The following is a 19,398-nucleotide window of genomic DNA, read 5'->3' as shown; positions in this document are numbered from 1 at the left end:
ATCCCATCTGCACGCATCGTCTTACCAATGTCCTGCTCAGGTGGGCGCATCGCTCCTCCCGATCGTTGTCCTTCCCTCCTGAAACAACAACGACGAGCCGGTCAGATGTAATGTACGTCTGTTGAACTTCTTTCGCTCCCGACGTAGCCAACGGTGCTCATCGGAGATGCACAGGATAGGGACTTGCGCGGTGGTGCCGTACGCCTGACGCCGACAGGAGGGCAACGAACTCGCGCACGCTGGCACACAGGCATGCGTACTACGGGCAGGGCGACAGTGGAGTCATTCGCACAGTGCGCTCTGAACCCCAGCAATCTGAGGTTCGACTCACAGCCTCGGCTGACATCAGCGGTGACGAGCGCTGTGGTGACGAATTTCGCCTGCAGTTGTTGGCGTATGTATGTATAGTAGGCGAACTTCTTTCGCACCGTACGTAGCCGACCGTGCCCTGTCATGTTTGTGCCCGAGTACCCATGTGCGCATACGTACACGTGTCTGCGTGTGCGCGTGTGTGTACACTTGCACACGCGTGTGTGTATGTAAGGCCAATATCAGTGACAATTATCTGAACCAATCCCGGGCCTCCCATAGGTCGACTCAGCCTCAAATGAGTACCCGGTGGGATGTGTAAACATCGCCACTTGGGAGACAAAGTTGGCGGGGCGTGGTGCTGGCCACCCCACCCCCTCGTGTGCCATTCCGGCCTTCATAGGTGCTCGCTAACAGCACGTGCACCCGAGAAGCACGTCGAGGCTACACGCGGGGGGTTATCTCAGCGTTTCCGCGTGCGTGCGTGTGTGCGTGCGTGCGAGCGAGCGTGCGTGCGAGCGTGCGTGCGTGCGAGCACCCGCAGTCGGTTGATGGTGACGCCCGTGCTCAGCACGTCCCCGTCCGTGGAGAGGAGGTGCGGCAGCTGGGACGCCACCTCGACGCCGGCGCGGAGGCGGTTGATCCCCAGCGTGTGCTCCTCGAGCAGCGCCCGCGTGTCGCGCCAGCCGTCCGACCAGTCGCGCGTCAGCCGCTCCACCTGCGCACGGCCCCGGAGGGGGGTGATTCGACTTTGAAAAGTAGTTCCATGACTCTAGATTTGAAGCTTTCGTGACTGCAAGGATTCATACGCTTAGGTTTTTTTTCGGTAAAGTCACGTAGGTAAAAAATGAAATTCATAAAAGCAATAATAGAAATGAAATGATAAATCACGACGTTTCGGAGGCAACACAAGTCTCCTTCATTATGTGGGACCGTCACAGCTACTTGATACACTTGATACAGTAAATCTAGCTGTGACGGTCCCACCTGATGACGGAGACTTGTGTTGCCTCCGAAACGTCGTGTTTTATTATTATTCTTTTTTTCTATTATTACTTTTATTAATTTTAATTTTATTTTTTACCTACGTGACTTTACCAAAAAAAACCTAAGAGTATAGTTCCATGACGTCGGCTTCTGAATGTGCGTGCGTGCGTGGGGAGCTCTGGGCAGTCATCTCAGTCAGTCGACCCGTGGCACCTGGGTCTGTCCCGTGACCTCCTGCCAGCGGGTGTTCGACACTTCGCGTGGCCTCAAGGTGCACATGGCCTGGCACAGGCGCCGTAGTGACGTCACCGCCACTTGGTGGCGAATGGCGGTTGTTGTTGTGTATGGTGAACGGTAGTGTAGTGATTAACGCGTTGTGCTACGAAGCCGGAGATACGAGTTCGATTCCCACTCACGGCCAACATCAATGACGATTATCTGAGCCGGTTCTGGGCCTCCCTTATATCGACTCAGCCTCAAATGAGTACCTGGTGCGGCGTGTAAACATCGCCACTGGGGAGACAAAGGCGGCCAGGCGTGGTGCTGGCCACCCACCCCCTCGTGTGCTGTGCCGACCTTCATAGGTGCTCGCTAACATCACTTGCCCCAACAGTCTGTTAAGGCTACACGGGGGATCTTTGTGTTTTTTGTATGTTGAACTTCTTTCGCACCATACGTAGCCAACCCCGTGCTAATCAGAGGCCTTCGTCCATAAGTGGACGCGAGGTTGCTGCGAAATTATAAAATAAATATAGATAATGGCATTTTTGTCATTTTCGTCGTGAGGGCTCATTCTGATCGGTGGAACAAACCACCTATGGTGTTGATGGTAAACTATGTACGTCCAATAACGTTTGACCTAGGTTAAAAAAAATTATACTGGACAGAAAGTATCATTATATCGGCGGTGATCACACTGCGCGAAGAACCCAAATAATTTAGCTCCATTCCTGGCCACGGCTAACCCCAGCGGTGCGCGATATCTGGCGATATCTGGACCGGTCCTGTGCTCCCCTCTTCACAAAACCGCACAGAACGGCGTGCACAGGGCCAGGCCTTCATCCACAAGTGGATTACCAAAGGGGCTAATAATTTACTACTATTATTAGATCACCGCTAGAGGGCAGGAGCAGCATACGTTTTAACCGTTTACAAATCTAATGCAAGCCGGTGGCAGTCTGTCCTAGAAACTATTCAACTATTTTTTATTTTAACCCGGTAAGACCCACTGAGCTATGAAGCTATTTTTTAGAAGTTACCCGACTATCACGAATGAGAGCTCAGCGAAGCGGCTCATCGCGTGGAAATTTATAGCAGCCAAATACTCTAGACGCGTGATGTTGATTCTAAATGTGGAGGGAAAACCCTGAGGATACGGAGAGAAAATCCACGCGACCACGAGGAGAGAGAGAGACGCCCAAATTCCAACTAAAGAGGCAGCGTCAGGATTGGGTTCGAACCCACGAACGACCTCTTGTATACCAGGCGAGGCAGTTAACATCTCATAGCCACCGCGGCACCCTGGCGAGAAGCCTGAACGAAGCTTCCGTTCACTCGTTGCAACGCAGCTCCATTCGGGGCTGCGGCACAGAAACAGACTGGGCCCCATGCGCATGGGGCGAGCTGGTGACAAGGGGGGGGGGGGTGGTTGGGGCTCGTCGGGAGAGACAGACAGGGGGGAGGAGGGGGGAGGAGGGGGGATGGTGGACCCCATTCCCGCTCACCTTCATCTCGTTCTCGTGCAGCATCTCGGCCAGGCTGCTGTCGCGCTCCTCGCTCAGCAACGGCGCCAGGTCCCTCTAAGGGCAAAGGGGGTCGGCAAAACCAAAGTCGCGAGGGGAGCCGCGTTCGGTAAGAACACATTTCAAGAGCCGCAATGCACTGTGGGGGACACGTGATGGTGGTGCCCCTTAATAAATAATGGGGTCACGCAGCCCCAGAGTCGCCGCGTGCGGCTCCGGGTTGCCGCAGGTTGCCGAGCCTTGGGCTACGGTGGGAGTGAGAGGCAGCCCGCTGGGCCCGGGTCTAAACTCTCACTCTGATCAGGTGACGACGACGATCGTGACGACGACCGCGACGACGATCGTGACGACGACCGCGACGACGATCGTGAAGACGATCGTGACGCTGCAGCGTGCTGCTACTGCTGCGGTAGCTGATGATGATGGTGATGATGGTGATACCGATGATGATTGTATTGCTGTTGCCAATAAAGAAGAGACAACATTTACTGCGGCAACTGGTGATAATGATGATTATGCTGCTGCTGTTGCCAATGATGATAATGCAGTTACTATGGCTACTGCTGCTCATCATCATGATGGTGATCTTGCCGCCGTTGCTCGTGATAGCGATGATGGCAGTGCTACTGCTGATGATGACAATAACAACGCAGCTGCTAGAAGTGGTGGCAGTAGCGCGCTCACCGCTTATTGCACAGGTTCGCGGTTCTAATCCAACAAGCTGCCCTGGTTATTACTGCAGTGTGTATTATCAAGTGAAATACTTTGCGTCGTCTGCGTCAACGTGGACGTTAAAGATCCCATGACGTCATTCGAGCCAGGTAGGCCACCGTGGGCCAGTGCCATGGGCCATACTTTCCCAATTCGTAACGTCACAGTATTCCCTCGTTAGTCAAGAACTTGAGATCCGCGATTTTGGCTATCTGCGAATAACATCTGGAGAACTGCACACGACTGCATCGAGAGAGAAAGAAAGTGATGCGATCAAGTGATTCTTTACGTATTTATTTAAGGTAATTATTTTTTAAAACATAGCTTTTCATAGGCAAATATCATTATCTGTGAGAATTTCCTGAACGTATCCCTCAAGAATAACGATGGAATACTGTATACCACAAATGACTGAATTCCGGATTACAGACAGCAACCATCGCCCACGAGTGGCAGGCTAATGGCCAGTCACAGGCCAGGCGCTGGGTCGCCTTGGGCCACACAGGGACAGCTGCCACTGGGGGTGGCCCTTTCAAGTGTGCCGAGATGTGATGCGAGTCGCTCATCGCGTGCGAAGCCCTCCGAGATGCCACCGGCGTCAATGAGCGTGGCAATATTTAAATAAAACGTTATTATCATAGTTATAATATTGATGATGCTGCGTCGCACACTTTCAGATACACTTCTGCGGCCATCTGGAACGCTCTTCTCTCCGATATTAGGAAGCCACTGGAGCTATGCACTTTTAAATAATTTAGATTGAAAACTAATTTCTTTAGAACTGCTTGTTGTGTTTAGTTTGTTGACCTTCCCCCGCACCTCCGATTAGCACAGTTGGCTACGTACGGTACGAAAGAAGTTCAACATACATACATACTGCTGTCGCCAATGACAATGATGATGGTGATGCGTGCCCAAACCGCGCACTGACCGGTTCCACACTCAGCAGCATGGCCTTGAGCCGGTCCACCTCCTGTCGGAGCTCGCGGATGATGCGCACGTTGGGGTCCTACACAGCGTGAGGGCACACGCGCGTAACAGCCACGTACGTTCACACACGCACAAAGACAAAGATCCCCTGTAAAGCCTTAACAGACTGTTGGGGCAAGTGCTGTTCGCGAGTAGCACCTATGAAGGCCGGGACGGCACACAAAGGGGGTGGGGGTAGCCAACACCATCCCCAGCCACCAGTGGTGATATTTACACACTGCACCAGGTACTGATTTAAGGCCGAGTCGACCTAGGGGAGGCCCACGGACGGTTCAGATAACGGTCTCTGGTGTTGGCCGCAAGCGGGAATCGAACTCGGGTCGCCAGGTTCATAGCGCAGTGTGCCGAACCGCTATACCACCGGTCCCCATGCACACGCACGCACATACACAAATTCAGGTCCAAGGGCTTGACTGGATGATGGCTCAAGGGGCCGGTGAACCAATACAAGTTCTTTCCATAGGACAACTGCCACTGACTTCCCCGCAAACCAGTGTCACTTGGACAGGTGGGTAATGGGGCACCAAATCAACCGCCAAGCAGAACTTGAAATCGCCGCTTCCGATGGTGAGCTTACACACCCACGACTGATGTACCGCACGGGGAGGGGCTAAACAAATGTTCACTTCACAGCAGGAGATGATAGCTCAACAAAGTGGCTTATCACGTGGAAATGTATGGCAGGAGCCAAATACTCTAAACGCGTGTTGATCAATGTGGAGGGAATAACCGGAGGAACCAGAGAAAAATCCACGTGGCCACGGGGAGAACTTGCAAACTCCAAATATACAGCAGCAGGCGTCAGAGTCGGGATCAAACCCACGACCTCCTGTACACCAGGCGAGGCAGTTAAGCACTCGCCACCATAGCAGCCAGGTAGGTAATAGCGGGCAGGAAATCTTTTTTCCACGTTTTTTCGTAGTTTTTTTCCTGAATTTTATCCCAATTGTGTGACCGGTGTCATGTCACGGCCTGCACAAGTGGACACCACAGAGCCACCTCTTGAGGTCCCTTCAAGTGAGCACTGGTCCACACAGCAAGCAGCAGCAGCGACACTTTCTCACCCGCCCACTCAGCCACTGCGATTACTCAGAGATGGAATTTATCTCAATGAAGGAATGCTCCAAACTGAATGCCGTGGGTTGTTCGTGCCATCGTTGACGACCGGGCTGGCACCAACTCGGGTCACGCGAGAACCCGGTTCAGCCATGGGCAGCGGCCGAATCGCCGTAATGGAACCCAGGATCTCGGTGTTGCCGGCTTGGCACGGTGAGAGGGATCGCACCTCGTTGATCTTGGGTCGGTTGACGATGTTCTTGGCGCGGGCTGCGTAGCGCAGCACGCTCATCGTCTCCCCGTACGAGCTGCACGCCGGGGACACAGCTGCAAGGAGCAGAGGTGGACACTGAGGCCCTGGGAGTGCACAACCACCACTGCCACCGCCGCTGCCACCACCACCACCACTGCCGCCGCCGCCACCACCAACACCACTGCCACAACCAACACGACCGCCACCACCACTACCAACACCACCATCAACGCTACCACCGCTGCCTCCACCACCACCAACACCACCACAACCAACACCGCCGCCACCACCATGAACACCGCCACCACCAACACCGCCACGGCCACCACAGCAACAAAACCACTACCGCTGCTGCAGCTACCTCCACCGCCAGGATCACTGCTGGCACCGTCATGAACACACACACACACACCACTACCACACACACACACCACTACTACACACACACACTCACACCACTGCCACACCACGACCACTCACTGGCGATCATGACGGTGCGCGAGTTCCCGCCGAGGCTGTCCTTGAGCAGCCGCGTGAGCACCGAGTCCCGGTAGGGCACGTGGCACAGGCGGCCCCCCCTCCGCGCGGGGCCCCCCGGCCTGGACCGCCCCCCACCAGCGGACGGCCCCCTCAGCTTGCCCGACTCCGGCTCGCTCAGCGCCGCCCCCCACGCGTCGGCTGCTGCTGCTGCGGCGCCGCCGCCACCCAGAGCTGCGTTCTCCGCTGTGCCGGGAGGGCATGTGGGGGGAGACGGAGGCAGCGGCGGGGCTGTTAGAATCAGGATATTTGTTTATGCTGGAGGAATCCGATGAGCTATGAAGCTCTTTTTCACAGATGTCCAGGAGGGGTGGGTAAGAACGTTACAACAACAACAACAACAAGACAAAAACACGATAATAGTGCACAGTACAAGAAAGGTAAAGAAATCACATCAAATGAAACTAAACCATCCCCAACTTATATTTCAGAAGCGACCTGGCCACAAATGATAGCTCAATAAAGTGGCGCATCATTTGGACATGTATAGCAGCAAAATAATCTAAATAATCTCAATACACGTTTCTAAATGTAGAGGGAAAAACTGGAGGTCCCGGAGAAAAAATGCACGCGACCACCGGGAGAACATTTAAATTCCAAATATACAGCAGGAGTCAGGGTCAGGATTGAACCCCCGACCTCCTGCATACCAGCCGAGGAGGATAACATCACACCCGAATCAGCCCGCACACAGCATGTCCTCGAAAAGGCCGCTTGCCCGTGACGTACCGTGCACCTGCTTCCCTAACTCAATCCCCGTTATTGCCATGCACAATTAATGCTAATGACGATAAACACCATTTACAAAGCGCCCAAAGTTTCACGATGCAGACGCAATGTCCAATCGAGAATTCGGAGTTGCGGAGCCAGAGCTCAACGTCATCCGTGTGCTGGCCTGAACAGGTGAGGACCTGAACAGATGAGAGCCTGGACAGGTGAGAGCGTGGACGGGTGAGGGACTGGATGGGCGAGAAACTGATGACTGAACAGGTAAGGGCCTGAACAGGTGACAGCCTCGACAGATGAGGGCCTCGACAGGTGAGAGTCTGGATGGGTGAGGGCCTGAACAGGTGAGAGCCTGGACAGGTGAGAGCGTGGATGGCTGAAGGCCTGGATGGGTGAGAGACTGATGACTGAACAGGTGAAGGCCTGAACAGGTGACAGCCTCGACAGGTGAGGGTCAGGACGGGCGAGAGCTTGCACAGGCGAGAGCCTAGGTGAGTGAGAGACTGATGCCTGGACAGGTGAGAAGGCCTGGACAGGTGAGAGCCTGGATGGGTGAGGGCCTGGACAGGTGAGAGTCTGGACAGGTGAGAGTCTGGATGGGTGAGAGTCTGGACAGGTGAGAGTCTGGATGGGTGAGAGACTGATCAGGTGAGGGCCTGGAGCTGCTGCTTGAAGGTGCATGGTGCTTGGGAGCTGGCTCCGCGCTCGTTGTGCGTGCTGCGACAAGTCGCTGACCCAGGGCAGAGATGACGCTGCCCAGGGTGACGAGCGAGCGGTTGATGTTGCTGCCCTCGGTGATGCGCTCCTTGTTGTAGTTGGGGTCCGCTCTCTCGCTGTCAATGCACACCAACACACAAAGACAAAGATCCCCCGTGTAGCCTTAACCGACTGTTGGGGCAAGTGCTGTTAGCGAGCAGCACCTACGAAGGCCGGAACGGCACACGAGGTGGTGGGTGGCCAGCACGGTGTTTATGCTATGTGCCGGTGCAGGCATTGTCACGAGTTGAACGGGGGAGGGGGGGGGGGCAATCTCCAGGAGGCCAGTTCAGCTTTGTGAATATGGCCCCCGCGATACGGTAGAGAACCCTTGTCTCGTCTCATTGAGAGGCCACGTGCAGCGCAGAGGCCACTCCGAGTGCATATTAATTGAGCGACACTTGGACCAGCTGATGAGCGACTCTGTCACCGCTGAGACTCGCAAGGCAAGTTGTGACAACGGAGCCACCTGAACCCACGTGTTGGTATTGGTACCAATTCCCAGCATTGACCACTAGGGGCCAGTGCAACACAGGGATCGTCAACTCAAAGCGCCTTAACTCTGTGAAAGGGGAGAAAAAAAACACTCAACGCATTGGGAAATAACACCGTGTGTGGCATGAAAAGGAACAATAAATATATAATACGCGACGTTTCGGGAAATGTACCTTCTACATAGTGCATACATGATTCATTTAGCAGATAATTCAAGTGCTACGAAGAAGAGCCATTACCCAAAACGTCGCCTATTATATATTCTTATGTCAAGGCCACACAGCGTTAGCGATGAATGTGTTGAGTTTTTTTTATTATCATTAATCGGTGATTGTGCACCACTGTCAAAGCAACAGCAGCACAAAATAATTTGTTTTTTTTTAATCTGCGCAAGTTTCTTCCAACGACACGCTGGATCGAACGCGTACTTTCAACAAACACTCGACGGATCCCTGAGAGCGGATGCCAATGGAGTGGTGGCGATGCCGCGTTTGCAATGGGGGGGGGTCGGTTGGTGGTCGCATCTCTCGGCAGATTTCAATGTAAAGACGGTCGAACCCTCAACGTTTATTAATCGTTGACACTAAAAGGTAAATTAATGTGTGTTAAATGCTGGTTTGGTGAGCTGGCACGCGTGCGTTAAGTTTACGTGTACGCTGCGTGCCTACTTGTACACCGGCTATGTATCTGGCACGCAACGATGCATGGACACGTCGATTGTTAAATATCATCGATTCCCGCACTCGCGACAGACGCTTCGGATTCCACGCTTTTGTGGAAATTTTCCGCTTAAAAGGAGCAAATAAAATGTAGAAACGAGATGTAAATAATGACAAATTATACAAATGAGATGGCAACCATCGAAGCAAGAACAGATCGCCGGGTTGTTATCGCGGCTTTCCGAACACATGGCAATCGAAACCGCTGGGGAGCGAGCCGTTATATTCCGAATATACAGCACAAAATAAACATTGATTCACATCTCTTTGTCAATCCACTGCTGGACGAAGGCCTCCAAAGACAAAGATCACCCGTTCAGCCTCAATAGACTGTTGGGGCAAGTGCCGCTGAAGGTCGGCACGGGATGAGGAGGACCACTTTTGTCTCCCTCGTGGCGATGTTTACACATCTCACTCGTCCATCACAAATGCGTCCTGTCCATCACAAATGTGCAGGTGCTAACTTGAGGTTGAGTCGACCTAGGGGAGGCCCAGGAATGGTTCAGATAATCGTCACTGGTGTTGGCCGTGAGCAGGGATCAAACTGAGGTACTAACTACTGCTATGTTAATTTTGCCGGATAAGACCCACTCAGCTTTTAGCTCTTTTTCAGAAGTGACCTGGCCACAAATGATAGCTCAACGAAGTGGCTTATCACGTGAAAATGTAGAGCAGTCAAATACTCTCTAAACGCACTTGGATTCTAAATGTGGAGAGAAAAACTGGAGGACCTGGAAAAGATCTACGCAACCACGGGGAGACATGCAAACTCCAAATATACAGCAGGCATCAGGGTTGGGATCGAATCCACGACCTCCTGTGTACCAGGCGAGGGAGTTTGCATCTCACCACCGCGGTGCCCGGGTTTGTAGTGCATTACAGTCACTTTGGTTATTTTGGTAAAGTCACGGAGGTATAAAATAAAACAAAATAAATTAAATAAATTAAATCACGACATTTCAGGCGCCTGAAACGTCGTGCTTTTATTTATTTTGTTTTATTTTCTACCTACGTGACTTTACCGAAAGAACCAAAGAGTATGGATCCCTGCAGTCACAAAAACTTCAAATCAAGATAAGTCACTTTGGTTATTCGACCATACTTCACCACGCTGGCTAGTGTGGGGGTTTACCGAAGGGGGCATCTTAAGACCAGATCACAGGTATCCCTCTCCACGTCAGCTGTGGCCTGGATTCATTGTCATTCAAGATTCAGCTCCTGTCTCGCTTTGATCGTCTCATTTGCAGTGTTTCTTGTTTAATCTTGTCTGTACAGGCATTATTCCAGTAGCCTGACAGGAACATTCACGTCTCGTTTGCACAACCCACGAAGTGTACGATTGTCCCAAGCGGGAGATGTAATAGACGCATGTGTCTGTGAATGTGGCAATCCATTTGGACCGACGACCCAATCGACGCTTGACTACCCGTGCAAGCCTCGTGGCGGGGGTAGAAATCGCCACCTCGCGAACGCGCAAGAGAACCGGGTCCAGCCACAGCTGGCCAAAAACCCGGACTCAAACCTAGGCCCCCTTGGCAGTGAGTGCAGGTACAGCTCTCCAACACAAGTAATTGCTCAACCCAAGCCACCCTCCTCCTCCTCATCCCTCCCCTCCCTCTCCTCCTCCCAGAACTTTCAACTCCAGGCAAGTTTTACTGCCCCGGCACCTAACAGAATTACCGCGTCTGTTTGCACAGTTTGTGGGTGCCGGCGATTGGGGGTCGAAACTTTCGGTTGCTAAGGCGCGATGTGTGGAGGAGGAGGAGGTGGTGGTGGTGGGGGGGACGCTACCGAGTCTGTAAGCAAATGCCTTCGACAAACAAGAAGCAAACCAATATTGATTGTTACGCCAGTCGGCCGATGTAATTTACGATGCACTCCCCCACCGGCATGCATCCCACATAACAACCGGGACGCTGGCAAAGGCACGCCCATCCATTGCCTTCAGAGCCCTTTCTGTTGTTCGGGCGGTGGGGGGGGGGTTCTTGTCACCTCTGAAAAGTATTTCACGATTTGCTAAATTGCTGTGGTTTGTCCGCTCCGAAACGTCTTGCCCCTGGGACAAGCGACTGCGGTGATTCGGCTGCGTGAACTGGGAATCGCTCTTCGGAATCATCTCTGAAAGGGATGATGCTGCTGCTGATTATTTTGCTGCTGATTATTCTGTTGCTGAGATGCTGCTGCTGCTGCTGCATCTACTGATGACGCTGTTGCTGCTGCAGATGATGAGGATGAAGAGAATTCTGCTGCTGCCGCTTATGACCTACTTGCTATAATCCTGTCACTGCTGATGATTCTGCTGCTGCTGCTGCTGATGATGATGACTATGATGACTATGATTCTCCTACTACTACTGCTCACGACACTGGTGGTGGAGCTGCTGCTGCTGCTGAAAATGACGATGCCTGCGAATGACGATGCCGATAAATATTTTTCCGTTCTGAAAACATAAGTCTGGATGTGGCATTTGTTTCCTATCGTGCTTGTGGCAACGTTGAACCAAGGCCAGCGGTGTGCCCCAGCGTGAGGATCAATCAACCGCAGGCTTGCGCTTGCCGTCGTCTTCTGGGCACTGCATTTTGCTGGTGGAGGAGTTCTGCCGGCGCAATGTCCTTGGCGGATTCGCGAGCTACGGGACTTCCAGCTTCTTCATGGTCTTCGCAATGCGGAACATTTTCCATGGAAGCGACGTAATGTTGCAGTCGTCTCAGTTGACAGACGTAGCGACGGTCAAAGCAGCAGACAAAGCGGATGCTTAATATGTAGCGTCCGTGTTGCCTTAACAGACTGTTGGGGCAAGTGCTGTTAGCGAGCACCTATGAAGGCCGGCACGGCATACTAGGGGGTGGGTGGCCAGCACCAGGTCCGGTCGCCTTCATCTCCCTGGTGACGATGTTTACACACCGCACCAGGTACTCATTTGAGGCCGATTCGACTTCGGGGAGGCCCAGAACCGGTTCAGATAATCGTCACTGAGACTTGCCCGCGAGCAGGAATTTAACTTGGGTCGCCGGGTTCGTATCGTTACAGCTGTCTCGTTGATAGACGCAGCGACGGACAAATCGGACGTGGGACGGACAATCGGACGTGGGACGACCACTGGCAGGGGACGGCAGTGAAGGGAACGTGAAGCTCCCCGGCGGAAGCACGTACGCCGCTGGCTGCAGAGGTTCACGGTTCGAATCCAGGGACCACCCCGATTAATACCGTAATATTAATAATAACCACTGGCGTTAGAGATCCCCTGACGTATCATGGGAACTCCCTCGCCAGTATCAAATATAAGAAATAGGTTTTACCCTTTCTGGCAATCCCCGGACGTAAGTCGCGGGAGTCGGGCAACGCGCCGCCGGCGTCGGGGTCCACATTCTCCAAATTCGAAAACGACGCCGCAAATTTACTCCACTGGAGTTTACCCAGCAACCATCTCTCCCCCACTGTGAAAACTTGGCAGGACCCTCCCGAAAAGTGAGGTTGTCCTGGGTAAACAAGCGGAGAGAAAAAAAAACGATTGTGGCCCAACGGCCTAAAAGGACCGGAACAAAGGAATAAAAATAAAATGTTCCCTGTAAGAAAGGCGGCAATCGCGAGTATGAGTCGCATATCTAGCAAGGGGAATCGGAATTTGACGCCGTTTACTCACCTTCCGGCCAGGTCAATGAGGTTGATCTTGCTGACGATCTCCGAAGGCAGGTTGTTGTGCAGGCTTGCCTGCATTTACACACGAACAAAAGACAAAGGTCCCCCCCCCCGTATAACCTTAACAGATCGTTGGGGCAAGTGCTGTTAGCGAGCGACTATGGAGGCCGGCACACGAGGGGGTGGGTGGCCAGCACCACGCCTGGCCGCCTTCATCTCGCCAGTGGCGATGTTTACACATCGCACCAGGTACTCATTTGAGGCTGAGTCAACCTAGGGGAGGCCCAGGACCCGTTCAGATAATCGTCACCGGTGTTGGCCGTGAGCGGGAATCGAACTCGGGTCGCTGGGTTCGTAGCGCAGCGCGCTAACCATTGCGCAACCGCTTCCCGTTGCAATTACACACTCACAAGTCGACACGTGCACACTTAACAACCAAGACAACGACCCCCCCCCCCTCGCACAGCGTTTAAGCAACTCTGGGGGAGAAGCACCGTTAGCCAAGGGGCTGGTGGTGGTGGTGGTGGTGTAGCCGATGTTGCCGCACCACGCCGGCCTTAGGAGGCGCTCGTTACCGGCGCTTGCCCCCACGGTCCATAGAGGCGACATGGGAAATGCTTGTTGAATACACACGCACATTGGGTGCCACTCAACATTCAAGCTATTTTGAAGGTCACACTGCCTGGCTTGATTATTGTCCCTGTTAAACTGAAGCTCCGTGAGTTTAAAGACAAACTTAACACACGATAAAGGCGCACGGGTAACGGATTTAGCTCCTTGCACACGTAGCCTTACGGAGGCCTGCACACACCCTCGTGAAGGTCCTTGCCGACCCCAAGCATGAAGACCGAAGGTACGTAAAGCGAGACCCGAAGTCCTGGCCTCTCCGTCGTATCGACAGCGACCCATACCAATACCCGGCGCCATTCGCCGCTAAGTGACGGTGACATCGCCACGGCGCCTGTGCCGCACACACAGAGACGTGGGGAATAGCCACTGGAACTCGACGGCAGGAGTGATAGATCTTGAAGACTCCATCAGACACCGGTACGTCTCGTCTATAGTCCAGAAACCTCATCATCGATTCCGTCTTGTAAGCGCCGTCTCATCTGGACCATCTCATTTGCCCCAAGTTGCGTCGTCTCATTCATCCCGAACATTGGTCTGAATGAAAACGGTCGCATCGATTTTGCACGGAGATATACTCGATTCTCACAGCCCCGATACGACTGCACGTACTGCAGCGTTCGCGTCGAGGATCGGTTTTTACTCGGCTACTCGCCGCACGTCCGCTATTAGCGAGGTTTCGGCCGAGGCCCTGTAACTGTTTTGTTTTGGTCCACGCATCCTGTCATTAGGGCAAACGGGGGGGGGTATTGGTTGGGTGGTGGGGGCGGAGGTGGGGTGGGGGGGTGGTGGGGTGGAGGAGAGCGGTGGGGGGTTGGTGGTGTGGGGGTCGGTGGTGGGGGATAGGGGGGGTGGTGGGGTGGTGGGGTGGTAGTGGGGTGTGGGGGGGCGGTGGTGGGGGGGGTGGTGGGGTGGGGGCGGTAGTGGGGTGGTGGGGGGGCGGGGGTGGGGGGGAGGCACTCGGCTCATTACTTCCCTGATCCCCATCGTTTAGGCTCAGATGAAGAGGATCTCCACCCAAGCCCGAGGGTCGCCAACTCCCCGCTCATTAACAATCCAATTGGCTCCGTACATCGGCCACCCAGCCGGGTGGGGCCCCCCACTCACGTGCAGCCCAGGAAATAAAGGAACCTGCGGCAGCAACGGCTCCTTTGGCTTGAGACCCCATTGCACAGCGGGGCACAACGGGGCTACGGAGGTATTCCACGGAGTTCGGGATTAGTCTGGCAAGGCCCGGTTTAATGAGCCCGAGGGATGGGACACAAAGCAGCCCGGCACGCTGGGTCGTCGTGTTCACTTCCGCCGCCCTTAGGGACACTCGATAGTTTAGTCTTAAATTGTTACCATAAAGTACGGGATGATTCCTTCAAATGCTCGGTGCCAAACTCTACGATGCATCTCGGATTGAGTCGGGTAGGTTGCGGCACTGTACGGTTCTTAGATTCACGATCCTTACGGGCAGGGGAGAGGAGGGCGGTGGAGGAGCAGAATGGATGGCCGGAGAGAAAAGATGTTCCAGACCATGGGGGCAGCATAAGAGCACAAGTGACCCCCCACTGAATGAAGGTTGACTGGGAACTCCGACAGAGAAAACCTTAGCTGCTGGAGCGGACAGAGTGTAGAGGGGAGAACAGAGCGGGATGAGAGGCAGGCAGGGGCGAGTCCGTGGAGGATCTTGAAGACCGTGAGACCGACCGACTGATGGACACATGGACTGATAAGACGGCCTAGAATATTAAGCAACTCTAGCCATCGGGATGTACGGAGGAATGTGCTCATTCACCGCAGTGAACACCTCTGGGCGTGGGCCCTTTTGTTCTCAGGGGCCCTTTAAAGCACGAGGGTGGCGGCTATCGGCGCCCCAGTGCCAGGTGCCTCCGCTGCTGAGGCCGCCCTCATTGTGTGCCGACAGGGTGGGGCCCCGTGTGCCTCCCGCTGTCTCATTTCCCTACTTTGACAAATTGTCATTTACGCTCAACAGCAGCATCGTCCCAGGCAAGGGCAACGGGCAGTCAGCGACGGCGGTCACCGATCTTCATCGTCGTCATCGTCGTCATCGCCACGGGGCCATGGTCTATCCCCTGCTGAATGAAGGCCTCAACCGAGGTGTCGCCACCAGCGAACGGTCCTGCACTCATGGCCTGAGCTCATCGCTCCACCCTCTCTTTGGCCACCACTCCGTCATTATTTTAAGGATGCGATTTGCTTTTTCCTTTCCTACACTTTGCACTCCGATCGTTCTCGTTGTTGTTGTTGTTGTACTGTTTGTTCTTGTAACCTTCTGACCTGCCCCAACTGGACGTCCGATCGGATTTCTCCAGGAGAAATAAAGATTCCGATTCCGATTCAGAGTCTCACCCACTGGTCATAATCCCTTCTCTGTGGCCGTGTCTTGCCGCAGACCCGCCTACGATTCCTTAACGGTCAGTCCTGTTTGCATCCATCCTGCGTGTGGTACTCCGAATCCATGCTTCTTTACGCGCCGACACGGAGGGCCTCGGGCTACTGGCAACAGGTGCCTCTTCCAATCTGCCTCTGAGGCCGGCACGTACATTGCGAACAAGGGCAATGGGACCATTCCCAAGGGGATGGAGGGGGTCTGACAGGGCCAGATGAAAGCTCGAAGTGAAAATTCTTGAGTACAATAACAAACAAAAAAACACCGATCCCATGAGACCTAGAAGGTTGAAACCGGTGCAGGGTTTTTTTGCTGCTTAATAAGGAAATGCTACAGGAAAGCATTGGTCCAGACGGCCCAGAAGTCGATGAACTAAAGCATAATTATGTTTAGCAATGAAGCAACCCATTATCTGTTTATTAAGTTGTTCATTTATTAACTAATGGCAGTTCACCAGCTTTAAATACCATAAACAAGTCAAATGCCAAACAGAGTGTCATATATTCTCATCTTTTGTACTCCGGCCTGTTCGTTGCAGTAGCCTCAAAAGGTGACTTCTCCACATAAGCGATAACCTTTACACAAATTACAATCAATTGTAACGCGCGGCGATTCGACGCACGAATCACACCTTAACTGCCCCCTCGAACCCCCACGCTTGTTTCCCGCAAGTGGCGCCCGGTCAACAGCGGGGGTAGGGAGGAAGGGGCTCTACCCCCCTCTCTCGCGCGCGTAGCGCAAGCCCGAAGTGCAAGCCCGGGCTTGTCAGGGGCCGTGGGGCGGCACTGATAAGAGGGAGCAGCCGGCCGCTTATCGAGTTGCCACTCAGCGCAACGAATCCTCAGCTGCGGGCGATTGCGCCCGTCCTGGCGCGAGCTCAACAGCCGCGGCCGCCGGCGCCGTTGAGGGCGCCCCTCCAGCTACAGGCACTCGGCAGGCCCCCGCGCACCTCACGTGGCTCCGCGTGCTGGCGCTTCAGCGGCCAGGAGAGGAGAAGCAAGGCATCCTGCGGGGTCCGGCGGAAGCCTTTCTCCCACCCCTCCCCCCCCCCTAATTCCTTGATGATGTTATTCAGTTGCGTTTTGATTGCTCGAAACTTGGACATTTCATGAATCCTGGGCAAGTCAGGGGCACCACGGTGGCGAGATGTTAACTACCTCGCCTGGTATGCAAGAGGTCGTGGGTTAGATTCCGGCCCTGATGTCGTTCTCTCCGTGGTCGTGTGGATTTTTCTCTGGGTCCTCCGGTTTTTCCCTCCACATTTTAAATCAACATCACGTGTTTAAGAGTATTTTGGCCGCTGTAAATTTCCATGCGATAAGCCACCTCGTTGAGCTATCATTTGTGGCAGCCAGGTCAGTGGGCCTTACCTGGTATATGAAAATTATTTAGTTTACCATTTTGTTTTATTTGTGTCTGAGGCGAGGAAAACAAGGCAGCCGTGGAAGCTGGTGCACGCCGTTCCTCCCACTCGCCCAGTAGAATCATCGGGCTTCTTTAAATGTGGTTGCTTGTTCATATTCTTAGGGTTTTTCGGTAAAGTCACGTAGGTAAAAAATTTAAATTAATAAAAGTCAAATAAAAATAATTGAATCATGACATCCTATAGGTGTCACTTTGGTTATCAGAGTCCCGGGTGTTTCCACTGCATCCTAAGAACGTTGAAAATGTCACTTCAGTTATCTTGAGTTTTGGGTATTTCGACAGAATTCCAAGGATACTATCTATACATGGCTTAAGTTTGCTGTTCGAGTTCTGGAAATTTCTAACAAACTCCTATAAGAATCCCACGACGCATCTGATTTGTCTGCTTTAATCTTTGCCAAGCCTATAAAATAATTTGTAAAATTTGACGGTTTGCTTAGTGGAGTCATTGGCTGCTTGGCTGAGACCATCGACCGAGTGAACGTGCCCGAGCGAGAAGCCGGGGTGATCGGCGGTCTCCACTTACAATGGGAAAAACTAAAGCAGCACACGAGGCGGAGGCGGGGAGGGGCAGACACGGATACAGCATCATCGTCAAATCCGTCCCCGCCGCTAAGATTTGCCCGCGTCCCAGTGGCACCCTTTCAACCGCCGCTGCAACAAAGCCACGCCGTGAGAGTCTCCCAGCGCCACCCGCGGAGGTGGCGCGGTTGGCATGGGCCCTGCTGCCAGGAATTAAAGGGGGCCTCCAGCCCCCCCCCCAACCATGGTCCACAGCTGCCCCCCTCTCACCGCTCGGCTCCGCGTACCGCCGATGGCGCGTTCTGCACGCGCGCACGGCCGAGGCGTCTCTGTGTCACGTGAGCAAGTCGCGTGACGCGCGCCCTCCAATCGCGGCCACCCGACCGCAGGACTCGACCCTCCCGAGTTTCAACTTTCGCCTGCCACCGGACTCGGCAGATTCCTACGCCGCCTACGCCAAAGCCGGCACCTCCGGCCCCCACCGACAGCGCTCGCCCTGCGGCCTTCCCTGCACTTCGTAGCCCCGGCGCCTGGGTGCCTCCAAAGCGTTGGGCCCCGGTGCAGTTGCGCCGCCTGCGCACTCGACAGCCACCGCCAGAGGCTTCCCGGGAGGAGCGAGCGCGCCTGTGCCTACGCTGAACTTCTTTCGCACCGTACACAGCCAACCGCGCTAACCTGGGTGAAGTGGAGGGTGAAGATGGCGTGGGAGCGGCTGCTGGCTTCGTGCACGTGGGTGCTCGCGATCATCCTGAGGCAGACGCACGCACACAAAGACAAATATCCCCCGTATAGCCTTGACAGACTGTTGGGGCAAGTGCTGTTAGCGAGCACCTATGAGGGCCGGCACGGCAACACGAGGGGGTGGGTGGCCAACACCACACTCAGTCGCCTTTGTCTCCCTAGTTGTTATATTTACACACTGCACTGGGTACTCATTTGAGGCTGAGCCAACGTAGGTGAGGTCCAGGACCAGTTCAGATAATCGTCCTTGGTGGTGGATGTGAGCGGGAATTGAACTCGGGTCACCAAGTTCGTAGCGCAGCGCGCTAACCATTACGCTACCACTCCCCATATATACACACACACACACAAAGATCCCCCGTATAGCCTTAACAGACTGTTGGTATGGGTGACCGGTACCATATCATGCGTGGCTGTGTTTGTATCCTGAGTTGTGATGTTTACACATCAAGCCCAGGTACTCATTTGAGGCCAAGTCGACCTGGGGGATGCCCAGGACCAGGAATAAAACTTAGTGTGGCTGGGTTCATAGCGCAGCGCGCGCTAACCACTACACTACCGCTCCCCACTACACTACCGCTAACCACTACACTACCGCTAACCACTACACTACCGCTCCCCATGCGCACACAAAGGCATATAGCCATAGCAGACTTCTTGGGGAAAGAAGTACTGTTGGCGAGCATCAAATTAGGAAGGTCGGCACGGCACACGAGGGGGTGGGTGGCTTGCACCACACGCGCACACAAGCAAACACACGCACTC

At 54.0% G+C, this 19,398-nt stretch overlaps 1 protein-coding gene across 1 annotated transcript in view; it reads right to left on the bottom strand.

The window, feature by feature from the left end:
• Positions 1 to 36: 36 nt before the first annotated feature.
• The window catches only part of LOC133342166 (stAR-related lipid transfer protein 9-like), a 69,514-nt gene continuing 50,152 nt past the window's right edge, over positions 37 to 19,398 (bottom strand). The window contains exons 9-17 of the mRNA XM_061551134.1: positions 18,568 to 18,640; positions 12,925 to 12,992; positions 8,047 to 8,144; positions 6,529 to 6,771; positions 6,025 to 6,122; positions 4,681 to 4,758; positions 3,021 to 3,095; positions 848 to 1,027; positions 37 to 78 (exon numbers count right to left, since the gene is read on the bottom strand). Coding sequence (XP_061407118.1) covers positions 37 to 78; positions 848 to 1,027; positions 3,021 to 3,095; positions 4,681 to 4,758; positions 6,025 to 6,122; positions 6,529 to 6,771; positions 8,047 to 8,144; positions 12,925 to 12,992; positions 18,568 to 18,640 — 955 coding nt within the window. The remainder of the gene's footprint in view (positions 79 to 847; positions 1,028 to 3,020; positions 3,096 to 4,680; positions 4,759 to 6,024; positions 6,123 to 6,528; positions 6,772 to 8,046; positions 8,145 to 12,924; positions 12,993 to 18,567; positions 18,641 to 19,398) is intronic.

The sequence above is a fragment of the Lethenteron reissneri genome, chromosome 14 (genome assembly GCF_015708825.2).
Source record: "Lethenteron reissneri isolate LAM-NWPU_2019-01 chromosome 14, ASM1570882v1, whole genome shotgun sequence".
NCBI classification, from domain to species: Eukaryota; Metazoa; Chordata; class Hyperoartia; order Petromyzontiformes; family Petromyzontidae; genus Lethenteron; species Lethenteron reissneri.
Note: the sequence above shows the minus strand (reverse complement) of the source record. Positions and strands in the feature narration are given on the sequence as shown.